The sequence below is a fragment of the Zootoca vivipara genome, chromosome 14, assembly GCF_963506605.1.
Source record: "Zootoca vivipara chromosome 14, rZooViv1.1, whole genome shotgun sequence".
In the NCBI taxonomy this organism is placed as follows: Eukaryota; Metazoa; Chordata; class Lepidosauria; order Squamata; family Lacertidae; genus Zootoca; species Zootoca vivipara.
In genome coordinates this window covers 36,631,868-36,653,170 of record NC_083289.1, presented here as the reverse complement: position 1 = coordinate 36,653,170, position 21,303 = coordinate 36,631,868, and the positions used below count along the sequence as shown (strand labels likewise).

The window sequence follows — 21,303 nt, the reverse complement described above, 5'->3', positions numbered from 1 at the left end:
TAGTGGGAAATGTAGCCTTTTTCTTCTTCTTTTGCTCTTGGGCCCTGGGTCGTTTTGTGCTGGTTGCCTCAATATCTATAATGCTAGGGCTCTGAAGAGCCTGTGAAAAGCTCTTTTCTCACTGCTGAGTAACCGAAGCCTGCCCCCATTCATTGGAGATAATAGGCAGGGAGTTTGAGGGTGACATTTCTAGACAGTTTTGAATTTCCATCAGTTTCACTGTTTGGGAACCAACCATGATTCTTACCTGATTGTAGGTTTGGTGACAATGGTGTTTTTGGTGCCCACCAGCATTTATTAGCTTCAAAGGAAACATACATGTACAGTATATCAGGAATGGGGAAGTGGTGGCCTCCGGATGTTGTTTCTGCAACTCCCTTCAGCTCAGGCCAGGACAGCCATTGGCCCTGTGGGTATGTGTATATGTCTGTCTGTTTGTCTATCGACCCGTATTAACTTTGCTCCAGTCTGGTAATATTAGTTTGCACTTTGTCTCTCTTTATTTGAGTTTAAAATTCTAGACTGGAATAGCAGAGGTTATTGCAGAAAGGCTTATCTACCTTGCTTGTCTCCTGCTGCAAACAGAGAAAAGCTGTCTATTTACAAAATAGTGCCACGCCCTTGAGAGTCTGAGAACAAGGAGGGCATCAAAAGTAATTGTGTTTTTTTAAAAAAACAAACAAAAATTAATTCCTCTTTTTTGAATTTCAGGTGATATAGTTTTCATTCTCCCAGCTTCATATAGAGATTTTTTATTTCTGCTTGTCTCTGTGGACTTTTGCAATAGAGCAGATCCAGACCATACATTTAAAGCACATAGACTTCCCCAAGGAATCCTGGGGACTTTAGTTTCACCCTCACAGAGCTACAGTTCCCAGCAGCCCTAACAAACTACAATTCCCAGGATTCTTTGGGGGAAGACCATGTGCTCTAAATGTGTGGTGTATGTATGCTCTGCTCCTAGTTTGTAGTGTAGATTGATTTGGATGTATGTGAGGGGGTTGCGCTTGACGGATTGTAGCCCTACCCAGCTCTATGGATCTGGGCTCCAGGTCATACGCCTCTTGACCTTAGCAAATTGGAGGAGGGGAGGAATGGATTGGCACACCCTGAAGGCTTCAGGTTGAGGAGGCCCATCCCAAGAGAGCCAACACTCCGTCGCTGGGTTCAGTGGCTTGCACAACTGAACAAACACTCCAGGAAATGTGAAGAGGGGGTTGATGAAAGGATCAATATTTTAACTGCAAGAAAAGTGGGCATTTAAGAGGGAACAAGTCCCTTGGGAATAAAAGAGAACTTTTGTCAAGAGAGGAAGGCGGAACATGGTGTTTAACTAAAGGTAACGTTGGGCCTCCTCCTTGTGGGATTCATTAGGATGCAATAGGTCTCTGAATGAGGTCACTCTCTCTCTCTCTCTCTCTCTCTCTCTCTCTCTCTCTCTCTCTCTCTCACACACACACACACACACACACACACACACACACACACACACACAATGCACTCTGAAATGTCAAGTGTCTTCTGCCATCTGCACTCTTCCAGGCTCTTCAACACAGCCTTAGTTTCATAATTTCTGATAAAACCCATCTCAGATGTGCTGCCTGGTCTCAGAGCCATGCTTTGCATTGGCACTTATCATCATCATCATCTCCTCCCCCTCCTCCCCCCTCCTTCTTCTTCTTCCTCCTCCTCCTCCTCCTCCTCCTCTGGCACAATTTCCCTTTTGCCTTTTTACTGCAGGTTACTCCAGGGTGAGTTATCTTGATACTGCAGTGTACAGTGGTTGGGGGAGGAGGAAATGTAGATTCCTGCAGTTTTGCTTTGGAGTTCCGTCTGCTGCAAAAGCTCTTTCCTTGCGAGCAAGCTAGGCATGCAAAAGTGCAGAGAACAGATGACTCCAAAGCTGCTGGAATCCAAAGCATCCCAGGGATACCACAGATAATTTTCCAGGTTGGTACTACAAATCAAAATAATTAGTCAGGAAATACTCATTTTATAAAGAAGCTGCTTGCGCAAGGCAGTTTACCATCATCATCATCATAGACTTTTATTGCGCTAGCCATAGGCCATGGCAATAACAGCAATAACCATAAAAATCAAGGCAGTTAACCAGGCTTTTTTAATATAAAAAAACAAATCAGTTCCAACAACACTATAAAACAATTTCCGAAGCAGTAGCCATGCCAGTATGTGCAGCAAAAGCAACTAAAGAGTCTTGTGATGCTTTATTGACAAATTCATTACAGCATTAGTGAAGGGTCATTAACCTTTTTGGGCATGTTTGCAAACTGGAGAAGCTGTTGTGAGCACACCACCCACCCACCAGGGAATGCCTCTCAGGGTACATGTGCCCTTGCAGGCACCTCTGGCATAAGCATTCATGAACTCAAGTCTAGCTCAGGTGCTTCTCTACCAGGCATTTAATGCAGAATTGCCATGCATTGTTCACTCGTGTCTAACTTCCCAGTGGTTCTTCCAACTTTTCTTAGACTGCAGAAAGTCAACCCCCCACCTCGCCCCCCACAGTGAAGAATTGAAGGATAGTATAATCTCCACAGATGTGGATGCCTTCAGCTCTATTTTTCTGTCCTTTTGTTTTAAGGGTGGGGTTTTGGTATGGGCAGGGACATATTGGGAAAGGGAATCTTATGATATGGACAGGGACATACTGTACTGGAAAAGTTAATTATGTATCACCACGCAGTCCACACTCTTTATAACACTTCTGGTGGGTAACATGTTACGACATTTAAATAATCCTTTAATTTAATAGTGGGTAAATAATTGATCTTATCATTATAATTATCACTAAAACGCTTTTCCACTTTGGGGTGTGGGTGTGTGTTTATGGATGTCATGGGACTATGTCGCGAAGGACAAGTAAGAAATTGAATAAATTCTGTGTCCAGCTCACTTCTGGATACAGGGGCCACAACACGAGAGGCATTTCAGCAGAGACTGGTCAGCCATTTCCCAGCGGTAGTGCAGTTGTACCATACCCTCCATTAGGTTTGTGTGCAGGTACGGTAGCTTTCAGCTAGATGCCCCCCAGAATCACTTCCAACTCAAATGCGATCAACAGCACTCTGAATTTCACCTGGGAGCACATGGTGGATCTCTTAATGCTGATAAAACAAGCTTTTTAAAATAATGGGTCAATGTCAGTAATCTGAATGTCATTTTCTGAACCAGCTGACATCTCCAGATGCTGTTTGGGTATTTGCTGAAAGCATCATTCTGATACTCTGAAAAAGAAATGAGCCAGTGATGATAGAGCAGGGAACTGAATCTAAGGTCAAACCTGATTACTGGGTTGTCTGCCCCCCCCCAGCTGTCTAGACCTGAGTTACATCCTTTAAAAATACAGCGATTGTGCTTGATGTCTTGTTTTGGAAATTATAGTATGCAGAGTGATTGATACAATTTTCCTTTACATACTACTAATGGAAAGCACCTGGTGTGGCTCAGAAAGTGTCATTTGCTAGTTTCTAGGGCTGTGCACACCTGGCTCAGGGTCCCGATCTGGAACCATGGATTGGCCCAATCTGAATTTGGGTCAAATAATTATTGGGGGAGGGCTGTTGTTTAATTAAGGTTTTAAAAACCCCATATGGAGGTTCTAACAGTTTCCAAACAAAGACAGAAACCGGTTTCTCCACTGGGGAACCTCATTGCCAAATGGGGGCAACAATATCTGAATGCATAGAGAATGGATGGACAGAGAGACAGGCAGGCAAACAAACCACTTTCGAAAATACTTAATACTTAGGAACAGTGGATGTGGAATATTCTTTCAGGGTATGTTCACAGCAGAGAGAGACTCTTATATGCGCAGAGAGGGAAATGGGATGGAGCATACCTATGGGTGGTGCAAATCTGGAAACAGAATGATCTGCTCCTCCCTAGCAATAACATATTTAACACGCCGTGCCATTTAGTCCTGAGTGGCAAGCTCTTCGGTGTGAATTCCTGACCAGCCCATCTGATTCTGCAAGAGTTGTGACATTGATTCCAGTCACTTGGATTGGTCCTTTGAACACATAAGAAGCTGCCTTATACTGAGTCAGACTACAGTGGTGCCTCGCTTAACGAATGCCCTGCTTAACGAAAGGATTTTTCGAGCGGAGCTTGCCTCGCTAGACGAATGCGTTTTACGAAAAATTTGTCTAGCGAATCGCGGTTTCCCATAGGAATGCATTGAAATTCAATTAATGCGTTCCTATGGGCAAATAAAAAATAAAAAAAATTCAGTGCATTCCTATGGGATTCGCTAGACGAATTTTTCGCTATAAGAAAAGACCCGTGGAACGAATTAATTTCGTCTAGCGAGGCACCACTGTATTGGTCCATCTAGCTCAGTATTGTCTACACCGACTGGCATGGGACGTTCTTCCAGCCCTACCTAGAGATGCCAGGAATTGAGCCCGAGACCTTCTGCATGTGAAGCAGCTGTTCTGCCACTGAACTATGGGCTTTCCCTACTGTGACATCAGTAATAGGCAGGCTGAGGATATTCTTTTAAAACTATCCTGGAAAACACCAGCAAATATGTCTGGGAAAATTCAGCAAGTTGTTACAGGTTTCCCCTAAGATCTCTTTCCCATTGGCCTTAGAACACCTCACCTACTTCTCTGCGCGACTGGCGGTTTTAATCTCTTCCTCCTGCTGTCAGGAGATTTCCAGATACTACTTTTGGAGTGGCAATTACTCATTTGCTGTCCCTTTTAAACCACAGCTTGTGTGCGTGTGTTTGAGAGAGAGTGTGTGTTTGAGAGGTATGTCATTGGATAATAAGAATGTTCAGGAGAACATTTTATTTCTTCCTGGATTTGTTCCCAGTTGTATTCATAATGCAAGAGTGTAAGTTATACCAGACCTAGTGAATACCTTCAGGGAACAGAGGAAGATGTACAACTTATTTGTTCATAAACTCCCGAGATGTTCTATTCACAATCAAGCAGGATGTAAATCTTATTAATTTAATAAATCATCTTGATTTCCTTTTCTTTAGCCTGCCTGCCAGTCCCTGTGTACATGCAGTTATCACTCTTACTTTTCCGAGTTGCTGCACCAACGTTGTGAAGGGCGCAAGTTGAAAAGTCCCCAGTCAAAATCTGGCTCTCCTAGCAACTGCTGCTGCCCACCTAGCAGTTCAAAAGCATGTCAAAGTGCAAGTAGATAAATAAGTACCTCTCCTGTGGGAAGGTAAACGCCGTTTCTGTGCGCTGCTCTGGTTCACCAGAAGCGGCTTAGTCATGCTGGCCACATGACTCGGAAGCTGTCTGCGGACAAACGCCAGCTCCCTCGGCCTATAGAGCGAGATAAGCGCTGCAACCCCAGAGTCGTCCGCAACTGGACCTAACAGTCAGGGGTACCTTTACCTTTAGCAACTCTCAGCACCTTTAACATTTTGGAAACCCCTGTATTGCCATGTGTCTCCAACAGTAACCACACTCTGTCACTTTCTATTTAGCTACATCATCTTCCTCTTTTCTAACGTGGGCACTGGGAGTGCTTTCATTGCTTCTCACTCTGCTGGATCAGGCCAAAGGTCCCGTCTAGCCACAGCATCCTGTTTTCACAGTGGACCACCAGCTGCACCAATGGAAAGCCTGCAAACAAGAGAACAGAGCTCTCTCACTATCCTCGTGTTTCCTCTTAGGAGTGCAAAGCAGTACATGTGGTTCCAGGCCTGGGCAGAGAACGTAGGGGCAGCTGGGTACACTTGCCCCAGTCCTTGAAGGGGAAAAGTTAGCTGGGTGCCCCTGCCAGGGGCCTGCTGAACTTATGCTGTCATGCCAAGAATTAGACTCCCTCCTGGGGCCTCAAACAAGCTCTGTACAAGCCTGCATGGTTTACCCATTTAATCATTACAACAGCCCTGTGAGGCAGACTAGGCTGAGAAGCAGTGACTGGTCCAGGGTTCATGGCTAAGTGGGAATTGATTCTGGACCAATTTGCAGTCCTTGCTGAACACTTTCCTTGGCACCACTTTATTTGAAAAGCCTCTTCCCTTTACAGTTTTGTGAGTAATTATGTAGTGTGCTGTGTGGCTCTAAGTGAAATTTAAACATCAGTAAAGATGGAAACTGATTTTCCCCTGAGTTGGAGGGATTGGCCTCGTCTTATCTTTGTTGACAGGTTATATGCAGGTTTCTGTCATGCTCCAGAAACCTACAAAATCTGTTTGACCAGCAGGACAGAAAGAAATTGTGTCCTTAGTGGAAAATTCTGTCTGTCCATCCTTTCATTGCTGTTGCCTATCTCCAGCGTAATGGACCTTGATGATGGAGTGTTATGCTAGCAAAACCAACTCTGCTGGGGAAAGTTCACACAAAACTGGCTAAACAGCTATCTCTGAACCAAATGTCCTCCTCCTGCTTTTTAGTCATGCCACATACCAAAGCATGCAAGCTAAGCCCGGGATGGAGGGAACCTGTGGCTCTCCATATATTTTTGGGAACTGCAGCTCCTATCATCTGTGTCTGGGGCTGATGGGAGTTGGAGTCGAACAAAATCTAGAGCACCACAGGTTGCCCATCCTTGGTCTAGAACAGGCATCCCCAAACTTAGGCCCTCTAGATGTTTTGGACCACAATTCCCATCTTCCCCGACCACTGGTCCTGTTAGCTAGGGATCATGGGAGTTGTAGGTCAAAACATCTGGAGGGCCACAGTTTGGGGATGCCTGGTCTAGAGCTTTGGTCTCTGTAAACAAATGGATGCAAATAGATTCCAGATCTTAAGTCTCCCTCTTTGGCAGATGTTGTGACTGTTCATAATTGCTTACATCTGGGGCGTTAACAGTCTCTGTCCCACACATTGTAATCATATAACCAATCGATCACTGTGGTCTGCAAGTGAGGGCTTCCTGCAGATGCCATCTTATCAGGACGTCTGCCCCACACAATGTAGTAGGAATTGGACCTTTAGTGTTGTGGTACCTGCCCTTGGGAAATTAGAGGCGTGGATTTTTTCAGCAAATACTGAAGGCATTCAACAAGCCTTTTAAGTTGAGATCTTTCCAAGACTGCCTCTGTATTGGAATTGTTTTAAAGTTCATCTCCTGCTGTTTGCTGTATGGGGCTCCTATTGGGAGGAAGGGCAGGATATAAATTTAATACAGAAATAAATGATTTGGTGATAAAGGACAAACTGCCCCTGTTTTTAACCATACTATTAAGAGCAGTGTTTCTCAACCTTTTTTGGGCCACGGCACACCAACTCTGTGCCGCCCTATATTTAGTTTAGTTTGGAGGGGAGACGTACCGGTAAAGCATGCCGCTGAAGAACTGCTGCGCGGTAGCCAGGCGGACCCACCAGGCGCAGAGCCTGCGGAGCGAGCGGGGACAGACCCCAGGCGGGCAGACACGGGCGCGCAGCTGCCGCCGCCTCCCTCCCAGCCGCCCCAGGCAGCCGCCGCCGCCGCTCTGGCCCGGCGAAGGGAAGCCCTGCGCAGCCTTCCCCGCCTGCCTCCTCCTCCCCAGGAGGGCGATTTGCATTGTCACGTGCCTGGCGGCCGCCAATAATCAACACTGACCCGCCGGAAAGGAAGCTGGCCGGCTTCCTTTCCGGCGGGTCAGCGACGTGACAGTGCAAATCGCCCTTCTCATCGCGGCACACCAGCCAGTGTTTCGCCGCACAGTAGTGTGCAGGCGGAACACCGGTTGAGAAACGCTGGTTAAGAGAGCCGGACGAGATAGAGCTGGAGAGGGTGAGAGAGCCTTTACTTTTCCCAAGGACTTAGCTCTTTAGCCAGAAGGGGAAGTGTGTCACTACAGGGTCCATTGCTGAAGACCAGAGAGGAAGTCTCTAGCAAAACCAGGGGAAATTGACTCTCTGCCTCTTATGTGGCAACCGCATGGCTCTTGACTCTCCCAAGCAGATGTGTTCTTAAAAGCAGAACAAAGAATCCCTGTTTTCCTTCTGTTCCAGAGATCTTGGGTGCAACGTGTACTAACTTGTTGAAATTCCCCAGACATAAGTGACATCCCTCCAATCATATTTGCTGGCTTTTTCAAGGCCCCCCCCTGTAAAAGTATGTTTCTACCTCTTCGGCCTGCTTGCTGGTGGTGGCAATCTCATCTAACACTGGTGTCCCAATGCAGAAGGCCCAAAGCTCTGAGGTAAGAGCACCTGCTTTGAGGTTTCTTCAGCAATCAAGCAGTGTATAAATTCTATTAAATGAATTAATGCAGACAGTCCTGGGTTCAGTCCTTGGCATCTCCAAGGTAGAGAAAGAAACCCAGGAGGGCTGCTGCCAGTCAGTGTGGGTGGTACTTAGCCATATGAGCCCAATGGTCTGACTCAAGCACCCCCAAACTTCGGCCCTCCAGATATTTTGGACTACAATTCCCATCATCCCTGACCACTGGTCCTGTTAGCTAGGGATCATGGGAGTTGTAGGCCAAAACATCTGGAGGGCCGCAGTTTGGGGATGCCTGATCTGACCCATTGTAAGGGCAGCTTTCTATGCTTGCACTGACCCCTCTTATCTGTGCCGCGTCAAATGCTCTATCTGTACGCTATTAAATGCTCAAGGCCCATGGGACCAAAATGGGGAGGGAGCAAAATAACCCATGGTGCACAAATGTTGCTAAATGACTCCGTTATTTTCTCCTTGGTGGCTCTCGGTGCCTTGTGAGAGGCTATCTGGCCTCAGGGTTACCTTTGCCTTCCCAACCCCTCCCTCCCACCCACCTCAAACTTGACAGGAAGTGGCCCCGATGCTGCTAAAACAGGCAGAGACGAGGTTCCAATGATGCAAGGCTGTTTGGTGTAACCGTTCAGGTCAGAACTAAATCGCAGCTTCTCCAGACCTTACGGCTGCATCAAAGTGAGCTGAAATGCTGCCTTTTTTGCAGCCCCAGTTCCTATGGAAACGGTGCATCAGAAGAGCTAAGAACGTGGCGAGGACTTTAAAGATACCTCTTGTCTCTCCGTGAGGTGCTTTTGAACTTGCTCGACCTCCTTGCAATGGCAGCAGAGCTCATCTGTAGCCAGCCATGTGACTGGGAACACATCTTTTGTGTTTCAATGTATTTTTATTCATTTTCAAGATAAGACTACAGATATGAAGAAGAAAAGGCATGTAACCAAACATTGGTGTAGCTGAGGATCTAATGCGGTATTGTTATATATAATAAATGTTCTCTCTCTTTTAAAAAGCTGTTGTTCTGACTCAGCTGCACAGGTAACAAAGAGTGGGCAGTCAACAAAAGTCTGTAGGCATAATCTATCATGTTCTCACAGACCTGGCTATTTCTGGCTAAGAGATGTGCATATTTTGATCCATGGTAGATTGAATGAAGTTCCTGCAGCTTTGATTTACCCTGTATCAGTCTGAATGTTATCTTTTCCAAGATTGCTATATAGACCAAAAGCTGTATAGAGAAATGGTCTAATTCCTTTCAGGGAACACATCCTTTGTGACTTATTTCTAGCACAGAATAATACAGTGCTGTATGTCCTTATAGCAGCCTTTGGATTTCTAGCTATTGCATCAGTGTGTTACTGATGCTGAGAAAGCAGAGCTTACAGATAACATGAAGAGGCAAAGGTGAGCCCAGAGGATGGCTGTGAAGGACTAAGGAGAGGTGAACTATTCAACATGTGCAGTGCACATGTGTCTCATTCCTAGTGGTGCTGTCAGGTCAGGACTTTGTGTCCTGAGCCACAGGGGTTCCCACCACTGTAGTTAAGTGATGGCCCAAGCAAGATCAGCACCTTGGAGAGGGATCAAGGTATGGGTTTCAGGACAACAGCCAGTGAGTCTGCAGTTGAGATATAAAGTAGATGTTGTCTCAGCAATGTCCTGTAATAACTGGCAGATCTGTATCACATGATTAGGTATTCAATTGCTAGAAGCCCCAGCTTACCTCATGAATACTGAATACCTGGTCAGTTAAAGGGGCAGTACTTTTCCCTACAACTGCTGCATTTTCCTAAGCCCTGGAGTTTCAAGATGTGGTGATATTTCATTAGGGCTATCTTAATCCTCTGAGGAGCTTGTGGATCAGTAATGAGAATCTAGTGGCAGAGGGGTCTCATTGGGGAAGAAGATATGGGCTTCAGGATCCCCAGCTCCACAAGGGACAGACCAGGGAGTGCAGATCCATCTCCTCTTTAGGGCTGACAGAAATGGAAGACTTTGCCCATGAGAATTCCTGGTCAGGAGGCCATGGCACTCTGCTACAGAAGGTCAAGTTGCATTCAGCATAATGAGCCCCCAAAATGTGAAGTTATACACATTACAGTGGTACCTTGGGTTAAGAACGTAATTTTTCCAGGAGGTCCGTTCTTAACCTGAAACTGTTCTTAACCTGAGGTACCACTTTAGCTAATGGGGCCTCCCGCCGCCGCCCCACCATCGTCGTGCGATTTCTGTTCTCATCCTGAAGTAAAGTTCTTAACCTGAGGTACTACTACCGGGTTAGTGGAGTCTGTAACCTCAAGCATCTGTAACCTAAAGCACCTGTAACCTGAGGTACCACTATACTTAAAAACATAACTACAGTGGTGCCTCTACTTACGAATTTAATGCGTTCCGAACGCACATTTGTAAGTAAAAAAAATTTGTAAGTCAAATCCCATAGGAATGCATTGGGAGAAAAAATTTGTAAGTCGAATCAACCCTATCTAAAAATTCGTAAGTAGAATAAATCCTATCTAAACCGCATCCAAGATGGCAGACGGAGCTCCATTCGTAAGTAGAGTTATTCGTAAGTAGAGGTACCACTGTATGTTTGGCAACTAAGCGGTATATAAATCAATAAATAATAATACCTTCTAAAGAAGTAGGGGGTCTAAAATTACCTAGCTGCAGCACTGCTCATTCTCTAGCCTGATCTATCCCCACTGTGCCAGCTGGTGGGTCCATAACTCAGTAGTTGCCCAGGATTCAACACATGGCATTTTTGGTTAAAGCAAGTGTGGGGAATCTCAAACCCAAGTCCCAAATGCAGCCCTCCAAATCTCAACCCTCTGGACCCTCCTAGGCTCTACTCCTCACCTGTCCTTCTTTGAGCCTTTTGACTGGCTGGAGTGCATTTTCGAACTGCAATAATGCCTCTCGCTTGTTTGGATAGAGATTGGAGAAGTGTGTGTGTCTGTGTATGACTGTGTAGAAACCTCTGACTGCATGCAGAGATGCATACACACCCACAGCAGCAGCACCTGAGCATGACTGGTTTTATTCTAAAAGGCAAGTTTCTAGTCCTCAATCCTGCAAAGATTAGCTTGATGAAGAGACCTGCATGGATGGTTCTCATTAAAATCTTAGGTGAGCTGCACAAGAAAGGATTATAGCTATTAATGCTGAGGGTTTTACCTCTCCTTGTTACTAGCAGAATGGATTGTTTATGCAGAATAAACTTATGCATGTTCATGTGCATAATGAATCAAAGTAACGGAACTCAGGGCATAATCCGTGTTGCTTTCCTATGCATGCCTTTTGGGCCTCAGGGCTGAGTAGATGCTATGTTAATTGTGTGAATTCCATTAATGTGCAGAGGTTGTGTGGGACGGAAGGAGAAGAATCGGAACCATGGAGGAGGGAGAGTCTATCCCTTCCACCCTGTGCCACAGTCCTGGCAAAAATTGCATCCCTCTTTGCGTTGAGAAGAAGATTCCATTGTGGAAATCTTGCTTATTTGACTCCTGTTGTCATCAGGGATGGAGCTGTTCTTGTGATTCTACAACCAGGGTGCTGCCACAGAAAAGGCTCTTTTATGCGTGGATAGCTGCTCTTTCTGCTTTTGCTTCTTTGCCATGGGAATCTCTTCACAGATCAGTTCAGGCTGCAATGTGTTCAGTTCAGGCTGCAAAGACCTGCAATGTGTTGTCTTTTGAAGTGGGTGGATTTGTCTGTTTCAGTTTCTCCTAGTTTCTCATTTTTCCAATCTTAAGTAGATTTTTCTACATTTCCACATCGGTTTGCAGTATAAAATAAAGTCCTTATGAAATTTTACCAGCATTATAGTATTAATTTACACACACACACACACATTTTTTTTGCAAACCAGTTTTTCCTACTGTACTGCTTTTAAGTATGTTACTTTCACAGATATATGCATTTTTATGCACTCTTTACCCCCATTGTGTGCATATTTGTACACTTTACTTAGCTGGAGAACTGCATTACAAAATTCAGGTAAGAGCAAATTTCAAAGAATGTCTGTGTTTCACCTAGTGTTTTTTCAGAAAGTGAAAATTAAATTGGTTCACCATTAAGTGCAAACAATTAAATTTCTTCACCCTTCCTAATCATATCTAAAACAGGGGATGGGATGCATTTTTGTGCACGCTATTTCAACATTTTGATAAATGTGAACTTCAAAGGATGGCTGTATTTCAGTTCGTGTTTTGTTTCAGGAAATGTGGATTCAGTAGGTTTGCCTTTAAATGCAAACTGAATCAAATTCCTCCTTCATCCCTTGTTGCCTCTGTAGCATCCTTGTCTTGCGAAAGATCAGAGATGGTGCTTTGTTAGCCTTTCATTGATTTGTCTGGTTTCCTTCTGATGCTATAAGCGTGGGCCTCTGGTGGTTTGAGGCTTAAAGTGAGATTATGGCGGTTTTGTCTCTGGAAGCCTATCTCTTTGATGAGGGCAATTTTGGTTTTCAGACAAGGAAAAGGTAACATTAAGGCTTCTTGTTCGGTTCATGGGTAACCCGCTTAAATCAATAAGAGGGAAACTGCCCTTTGTGTTGTGGAAGAGGATAGCAGAATTGTCTCATATTAGGGAGGCCTGGGCAAGCTGCTATTCCTTTTTTCCCCTTTAAGTTGGCAACTTCTCTTCCTGCAGCAAAGATGAGGGTATTTTGGTTTTGGGAAACAGGTAGAGAGGGAAAATGCATGAGCAAGATAAATGAGCTCTCTCTCTCAGGTTTTATAGCACCATTCCCTTTCTTATGAGAACTCCAGAAATAGTTGTACTGAGGTCTAGAATACGGGTGGGGGATCTCAGCCCCAGGGCCAAATGCAGCCCTCCAAGCCTTTCTATCTGGTCCTTGGGAATCTCTTGAGGTCACACCTCCTCCCTAGGCCATACCTGTCCCAAGCCCTGCTGTGCCCTCCTTGTGTGTTCTTGCCTGGCTGGATTGCATCCTTGCACTCTGATCGTGCCTCTTGCCTCCCTGGTTAGAGGACAGAAAGGGATGTGTGTAGGAACTAGCCTATTGTACAGAGGCAGTATTTACATTTGTTGCTCTGCCTATGTTTGCCTCTGGCTCCACCCACCACTGCCACGTAGCCCCTGCGTTGCCCCAAAGGGGATGTAGTCCTCAGGGTGATCAAAATTCCCCATCCCTGATTTGCAATGTTGGACTTAGTGCCAGTCTACTTGTTTAGAGATATTGCATGATGTAGTCCTCCCAAGACCGGACCATTTCAGATGGTGGGGGTGCATGCTTTAATACTTTCCTGTAACCATGTTTTTAAAAAGAAAGAAAATAAATCCTTCTTGAATGCTGAAAGCCTGGGACTGGATCTTCCGTCCTGGGGATTTCCCCCCAAAATGTAAAAACAGTCCCAGGGCAAGGGGGAGTCAAACTGGGACTGTAACATTTGGGGAAAGGTGGTTTATTTGCTCCACAAGGGGGGAAAGTCCTGTTTACTAAAGGGGTAGCATTTGGCTCAGAAGGTGCTGTTGGTGAATTTCTGCATTCGGCGTTCCTTCAGGGTTCCACTTTATCCCTAAATCAGTGCTTGGAAGTGGCCATGGGCTGAGTAAGGGCCAACAAATTGAACAGAGGAACAAGACAGAGGAACTGTTATTTAGCCCTGCTCCCCCATGACCCCTTCAGAAGTTCGATCTTAAAAACTCTGGTGAATTTGTGAGGGATGTTGTCACTCAGCAACATGGCTCAATGTGAGATAGTGAAGCCAAACTAAATTATGTCTGCCTGAAAAGAAGTGGGATGATATCCTCCATCCCACCACAATCATGAAAATTAGCCACTGGATCGACTTCAAAATGAACTCTCTCAACTTATCAGCCATGTCTGCATCAGAAGGTGCTTTAGGGCAGGCCTCACATCCCTTCCTGGCCTTGAGATCTTGAGCATCATCTTCATTGTATTCCCTTCTTAGAAATTAATTTCTATTTATTGCTTTTTTAAAGTTTTTCTATCCCTTTGTGTTGGTGAAAAAATAATGTGGGAAGGGTGAAGCACACCTCAGGCGACTGTATCAGTTTCCGACTGGTTAATGACCTTCAAACCCAGCAAAGTCCTTGGGATTTATAACCTCTTATGTACTTGTTACGCAAGAGCCTTAGCATTATATTCTGGGAAAATAAACACTGTTCTCAAGCCACAGTATGCTGCAACATAACAGCTGCAAAATGGAAAAATTATTTACCCCAAAGTTCTTCAGGAAGATTATGGAAGTCATCGTGATTTATAGTGATGGACCAAAGCACTTGACTTTCATAGGCCGTGAAATAGCTATACTGGGATCAGGAAAGGCTCTAGTATTAAAAATGCAAAACAATCAAAATTAAACACTTTGCAACCTGTCAGTGCTGGCAAATGTAGTGCATGGATGCTAAACATTACCTGCTTCGTTTATCCCAATCTCCTGTTCCACCGCACGGTCATTTTGAAAGTATAGCTGATCTTTGAAATAATGGATAAAATACTGCTGAGCAGATGCAAATTTTTAAAGGCTGCTGTTACCACAGAGCTTTTCCCATTGGTGTTACTTCAATCAGGTTTTCATCCCTCAGTGGCTCTTCCCTTAACCTTTTTGTAATATTGCTCTTATTGGCAATATGTGTCACCTGAGCTGGTGTTACATCCATGCTTTAGATTTGCAGTCTTGTGAGAGAAAATTGCATTGTGGTACATTATTTAGCCTTGCTTAATTGCAACACAATGTCACAGGCTTCTGGGCTAAGGTTCAAAGTACTCTGCTTTGTAGACATACGGTCCAATTTAGACCAGTTAGTTGCACAGGTATTGCCAGTGCACATGGCTTTGCTTGAGCCCCTGCCATTCTAAAAACTGTCTTTTGCCTTTCACCCAGGATCTGTTATCTATCCCACCACTCCAGAAGGGTGCACTTTCAAAGGGATCCTGACTGGTGCTGCCTTTCTAGATTTTGTATTGCTAGGAAGTAGCTCTAGCTGTTCTCAGCTGAGCTGATCCAGGCAGCATAAATAATAAGATAAATGTTGGACTTTGTTCACACAGCCTTATGCTATTTACCACTAACCTTGCAGGTGCAAGAACTATTTGGGTAAGTTATTTGCATTGAAATTCTACCCATTCTGTGCAGACTCTGCTAATTCTCCAGTATGTACTGTTTGGATGAGTGAAGATCAGCAAGGAATTAGACTACTGGGCTCTACCAGACTTTCACAGTTTTGGGGCTGGAATTCAATCCTATCCTGGCAAATTCAGGTCTCATCATGCGTTTAAAGCACTATGATATGTCTTTAAACAGTCATGGCTTCCCCTAAAGAATTCTGGGAGCTGTAGTTTGTTAAGGGTGCTGAAAGTTGCTAGGCCACACTTATTTCGCTCCCAGAGCTACAATTCAGTTGGTGGTTAAACCACTCTGGAAATTTTATGATTTGATACAATATTTGGTTTAATTGATATGTATTTGTATAATTTGAAATAATTGATGTGATATAATTGTGTTTTAATTGGAAAATTTAATAAAAAGTATTTTTTTTAAAAGGAAACTGGAGCTCTAGGAGGGCCATAGGGGTCCCTCAACAACTCTTAGCACCCTTAATAAACTACAGCTCCCATAATTCTTTAGGGGGAGCCATGACAGTTTAAACTTGTGTCGTAGTGCTTTAGAAGTATGGTGTGAATGTGCTCTCAAACCTCACACTTAAAACAAATATGGAGCTCTTGTGAAAGAAGCCTGCTCGCCCAGAAGACGGGATTTTGTGCAATAAGGAAAATGATGGGGAGATGTACTAGAAAGGGATAAGACTTGCTTGATGCAACATCATCCGCTCTCCTTACAAGCAAATTGGGATGCATGCTCATTAAACAGGTTGTCTGGAAGTGACAATTAAACAGGTTGTCTGGTTGTCAGTGGCAGCAGACGTTGCATGCCAAAGATCCCAGAACAGGTAGAAGGTAATGGCTGCTTCTAAAACAGACAGTACTGGAGGTGGGCAAATCATCTCACTTGATCCAATGCAGCTTCCTATGTTCCTGTCACCAAGGGACATGTCACAGACCACGAGTCCTGAGTATGTTGCTGAATCAATGCAACCAGCACCAGCAGCATAGCTAGCCGCTCAGGCACCCGGAGTGTTGCTTGCGCTCTCTGCCCAGGGGGCGGGGTGCACTGGGGCAGGGCGCGCTGGATTGAGCCTCGCCACTGCCCCCCCCCCCAGCTGTAGGGTGGCTGAAGGAGAAGCGGCGGGCGGCTGCAAGCCCCACGCTGCTGTTTTGGGCAGTGTTGAGCCTGCAGATGCCCAAGCCACCATGTCACATAGCCCATAGCCATTTTGTCACCCCCTTCAGGGATGACACCCAAGGCAGCCCACACATCCCTTCCTACACCACTGACTGGCACCTGAGAACTTCCTGCCACAAAGCATTTTATAATGTTCCAGGTGTTGCAAAGAGCATTTTCTGGTCTGCAGGACATTACACAGGTGAAGGTAGAGATGTTGTTTGGAGCATACCCTCAAACTCCCATAATGAAAAATCCAGGATCAGCAGCGGCGCGGCTCTGGAAGTCGCTTCTACGCATGTCCAGACATGCGTAGAAGCAACTTCCAGTGCCGCCGCTGCCCGATTTCCGGTGCCCAGACATGGGCAGAGTGGCACCGGAAGTCGCTTCTGCACATGCGCAGACAACCGGAAGCCGGAACATGGCCGTCGGCAGCAGCAGGAGCTGCATTCCAAATCCGGGGGATTTACGGGATATAAATCCATTCAGGATAACAGTAACAAAATACGGGGGTTTCCCGCGAAAAACGGGAGACTTGGCAGCTATGGTTTGGAGCCTATTCTGGCCAAGCCCTGGGCTGTCTCCTCTCACTTAGAAGGAAGTTCTTAGCCTGTTGTGTTTCTTTCCTCTTCAGTAAGCTGCCCTGAGCCAACTTGAAAGACAAGAGGGCGGTTTCTGTTGTTGTGGAAAGACGTGGGAGGTTTCTTTTCTTCTTACAACAGATGATTAATAATTCAAAATAATCCTTGGGTTATTGTAGTGCATAGGATCATAGGAAGCTGCCTTACACTGAGTCAGACAATTGGTCCATCTAGCTCAGTGTTGTGTGGACTGCCTGGCGCATTTCTACAGGGGTTCAGGCAGGGGACATTCTCCCAGTCCTGCCTGTAGATGCTGGGGATTGAACCTGGGACCTTGTGTATGCAAGGCGGAGGCTCTGCCGCTGAGCTACAGCCCCCCCCCTGGTGTTAGATGAGCTTGCCACTAGTAGGCAGGCTGAGGATGTAGCAACACTGAGCCAGGTGGACCAATGCGAGTATGTAATTTGTAAAAAGTATTTATATACCACTGTATCATAAAAATATATCACAGTGATCTACAACATACAGTTCCTACACACACTGTGATGTGGCTTCAGGGCCCACAAGAGATTTTCTTGCTTCAGGTGCCTTTTTAGGGAGCGAGATGTTTTCATCCATTGTGCCTCTTGTTATTTATTTTTGAAACTGTTGCTGACCTTTAGCTTCGATGACTGTTGTTTGTTGTTGCGCTAGTTGTGCAAAGATGCGTTGTTTTTTGGAGCTTTGTGCCATCTGTCTCTCAGGTCATTGGAGTTAATAAGCCTCTCATTATTGGTTCTGCAAAGTTTTTTGTTTTTTTTTGTACTGCATAGTACAAAAAAGCAGCCTGCGCTTAAATCAAAGCCCGTGGTAATAGAATTCCACTTTATTTGCCTTTTTCATAAATATAGAAGACACAGACACATGCAAAATCAAAAATGGTACAAATGTATTCTGTGGTGGGATGAATGTATCATGTGCTTTGATCCGGATCAATGTAGCGTCTGGAATGACTGGACTGAATGTCTCCCCCTCTCCCCCTTGACCTTTAGAGTGCAGTCTTTTAGACAGCATCCCAGATCGGAAGTTCTCAGACTTGCGGATTTCCCTACCTTGCCCTGCTCTGCCTGGTTCACCAGCTGCAGCCTTTCTTGGACTGAGAGCATTTAGCCTTGGAGATTCATGCTCTAATAATTTCTCAGGTACTGTAATGCACTCTTCATGGGACTTCCCTTGATGATATTCTAGAAGTTGGAGATACTGCAGAATGCGATTTCCAAGTTACTGCACTGTGCAGCAAAGGGAGATCATAGCACCGCCTGTCATTGTACTGCTGCTCCAACTGCTTCTGATCTACTAGGTCCAATTCAAGGTGTTAGTACTAGCGTACAAAGTCCCAAATAGCTTGAGACCCAAGAGTGCTTTCACCAGTACCTTCCAACTCCAAATCTGCAATCTGGGGAAGAACCCCTTCAGTAGGAGAAGCTAAATACATATTTTTGGGAAACAGTGTTCCCTAATATAGTGGTTTAATGATCAGTCCTTCTTCCCAGGGAACTCTGGGAACTGTACAGCCATACCTCGGGTTGAGTACGCTGTGGGTTGTGTACTTTTCGGTTGCGTACTCAGCGGCCCCGGAAGTGTTTATGTCTGGGTTTTGCAGTGTGCGCATACGCAGAAGCGTTCTGTGCGCTTTGTGCGTGCGCAGAAGTGCTCTATCGATGCTTCGCGCATGCGCTAAAGCGCCGCTCAGACTGCATACTTTTTCCAAAATGGATTGAGTACGCAACCCGAGGTACTACTATAGCTCTCTGATGGAGAGTAGGGGGTCTCCAAAAAACTTAGCCCCACCCCTCTTAACAAACGTCAGGTCCCAGAGTTCTTTGTGGGAAGCCATGACCATCAAAGGGATATCATAGTGATTTAAATGTATAGTGTGAATGTGACGGAATAGTTCTTCTCTGCTTCTCTTTCTGGAAGAGAATCAGTCCTTGTCATGGAGGACTGGTGTAATGTTTTAAACTCCAGAGATTAAATATCATACATAACTCGTGACAAGCTCATTCTGCTGGCGCTGATCCTAATGTAGCCAAAATGACACCACCAGACAGAAGGAAGATGATCAGCAAAATGCCAGAAGTTTACAGAAGCACAAAAATCCTTCAGGGAAAAAAAACCCCTGAAGGGGTGTCTGTCTGTCTGTTTGTCTGTCTGTCTGTCTGTCTCTCTCTCTCTCTCTCTCTCACCCACCCACCCACAGCCCCACTCCCAGCAAAGAACAACCCAGCCTAATGAAGTCACAGCATATTTGGTGGCTATGGAATGGTTACTGAATGTTGAGGGAAGCAGGACAGAAAACTTGTAAGAAAGAGAAATGAAATGGAGGATACAGGGGGATGGGGGTGGGGAGGAAGCATAAACCGGTGTGATCTAAACTGAAGCATGTTGCAGGTTCTGTTTCTAATCTTCCCTCTCAGTCCTTGTCTGAATCAGGAAACATCTATCTCCAAAAGGGAATTTACTGATATCTGATTCTGGCCAGCTCCTGGATACAGGGCGAGTTCAGACTTGCCTTGGCTTACGTCCTATTAAAGCAGGCTATTTTGTTGCATCAGTTTTGCTGCCAGGATTCCTATGAATATACACCCAAGTCTATTCTTCAGGGCTTTCATGCTGGAGTTAGCAGGGGCTATTCTCTCATACGACCTCTGACAGTGGAGGTAGAACATATTCATCCTGGCTAGTAGCCATTCATAGCCTTACTCTCCACAAATTTCTCCAGTCCTCCTTCAAAGCCATCTGAATTGCTAGCCATTGCCGCCTCCTGTGGGTGTGAGTTCCATAGGTTTATTGTGCACCATATGTGAAGAAAGGTACTTCCTTTTATCTCTCCTGAATCTTCCAGTAGCCAAGGTGATGACAGTTTGAGCTAAATGACTTCTAGAATATTTTTCAGCTCTTTTGGCTAAGATCAAGTGTAGTATCTAGAGTATTTTCCAGCTCTAAAAGAGTCTAATCCTAGGCTCTTTTTGACCCGTGCAACTCTTGTAATTCCCCCCATTTCTTCCAACACAGGAGACAGCAGAACACTTCTTGGAGTAGGTCTCTCTAGAAGATGTCTGTCTGGTTGTGAATTTGCTTTGCATGATTAACTGAAAGCTCAAATCGTTTTCTTCCTCAGAGTCCTGGAAGCTTGTGACTCCTCCCTTCCCAAGTGAAAGATGGTTCTGCTACGCCAGTTTGGGCTTCTTCTCTGGAAGAATTACATCTTGCAGGTAAGATTACAGAGAGTCGTACAACATGGGCAAGAGGGTGGAAATGGAGAACAGAGATGTAGAGGTCAGACCTTGGCATCCTTGCTGTCAGTTACCCCACTTTAAGGCCCCATCCGCACTATACAGTGGAACCTCGGTTTACACCTACCTCTGTTTATGAAAACCTCCGTTTACGAATGCCGCGGACCCGGAAGTGTTTACATCCGGGTTCCACGGCATCGGATGTGCAAACCGATGTACCACTGTACATATATTTAAAGCTGTGACATACCACTTTAAGTAGTCATGGCTTCCTGGGAAATGTAGTTTGTTAAGGCTGCTGAGAGTTGTTAAAGGTAAAGGGACCCCTGACCATTAAGTCCAGTGGCGGACGACTCTGGGGTTGCGCCGCTCATCTCACTTTACTGGGCGAGGGAGCTGGTGTTTGTCTGCAGACAGCTTCTGGGTCATGTGGCCAGCATGACTAAGCCGCTTCTGGCTAACCAGACCAGCGCAAGGAAACGCCGTTCACCTTCCTGCCAGAGCGATACCTATTTATCTACTTGCACTTTGACGTGTTTTCGAACTGCTAGGTGGGCAGGAGCAGGGACTGAGCAAAGGGAGCTCACCCCGTCACGGGGATTCGAACTGCCGACCTTCTGATCGGCAAGCCCTAGGCCAGGCATCCCCAAACTGCGGCCCTCCAGATGTTTTGGCTTACAACTCACATGATCCCTAGCTAACAGGACCAGTGGTCGGGGAAGATGGGAATTGTAGTCCAAAACATCTGGATGGTCGACCCCACCCGCATCCCTTGTTAGAAGACCCCTTTTTCCCTCATAGAGCTACAGTTTCCAGAGTTCATTGGGAAGAGGGATTGACTGTTAAACCACTTAGGGAATTGTTCGCCATCTTGATCTAGCAATAAAATGAAATAATAAAATTTCAATAAGGCATTATTTCAAGAGCAAAGCAAAGCAAATAACTAATGCGAACAGTTGGGAAGGAAAGTGTTTCTTCCTGCGTAGCTCATACAAGACTTGGGCAATGCAAACATATCTAACT

General features: G+C 45.4%; 1 protein-coding gene across 5 annotated transcripts in view; it reads left to right on the top strand.

The window, feature by feature from the left end:
- ABCA3 (ATP binding cassette subfamily A member 3) overlaps positions 1 to 21,303 on the top strand; it is a 72,912-nt gene that overhangs the window by 2,891 nt on the left and 48,718 nt on the right. For 3 of the 5 annotated variants that reach the window (XM_035130689.2, XM_035130693.2, XM_060282481.1), the window contains exon 2: positions 20,166 to 20,259. In XM_035130689.2, the coding sequence (XP_034986580.2) occupies positions 20,206 to 20,259 (54 nt within the window). In that variant the 5' untranslated portion in view covers positions 20,166 to 20,205. Of the gene's footprint in view, positions 1 to 18,017; positions 18,187 to 19,250; positions 19,858 to 20,165; positions 20,260 to 21,303 lie in introns of those variants that run through there. The other 2 variants (XM_035130691.2, XM_060282480.1) reach the window with 2 other exon arrangements.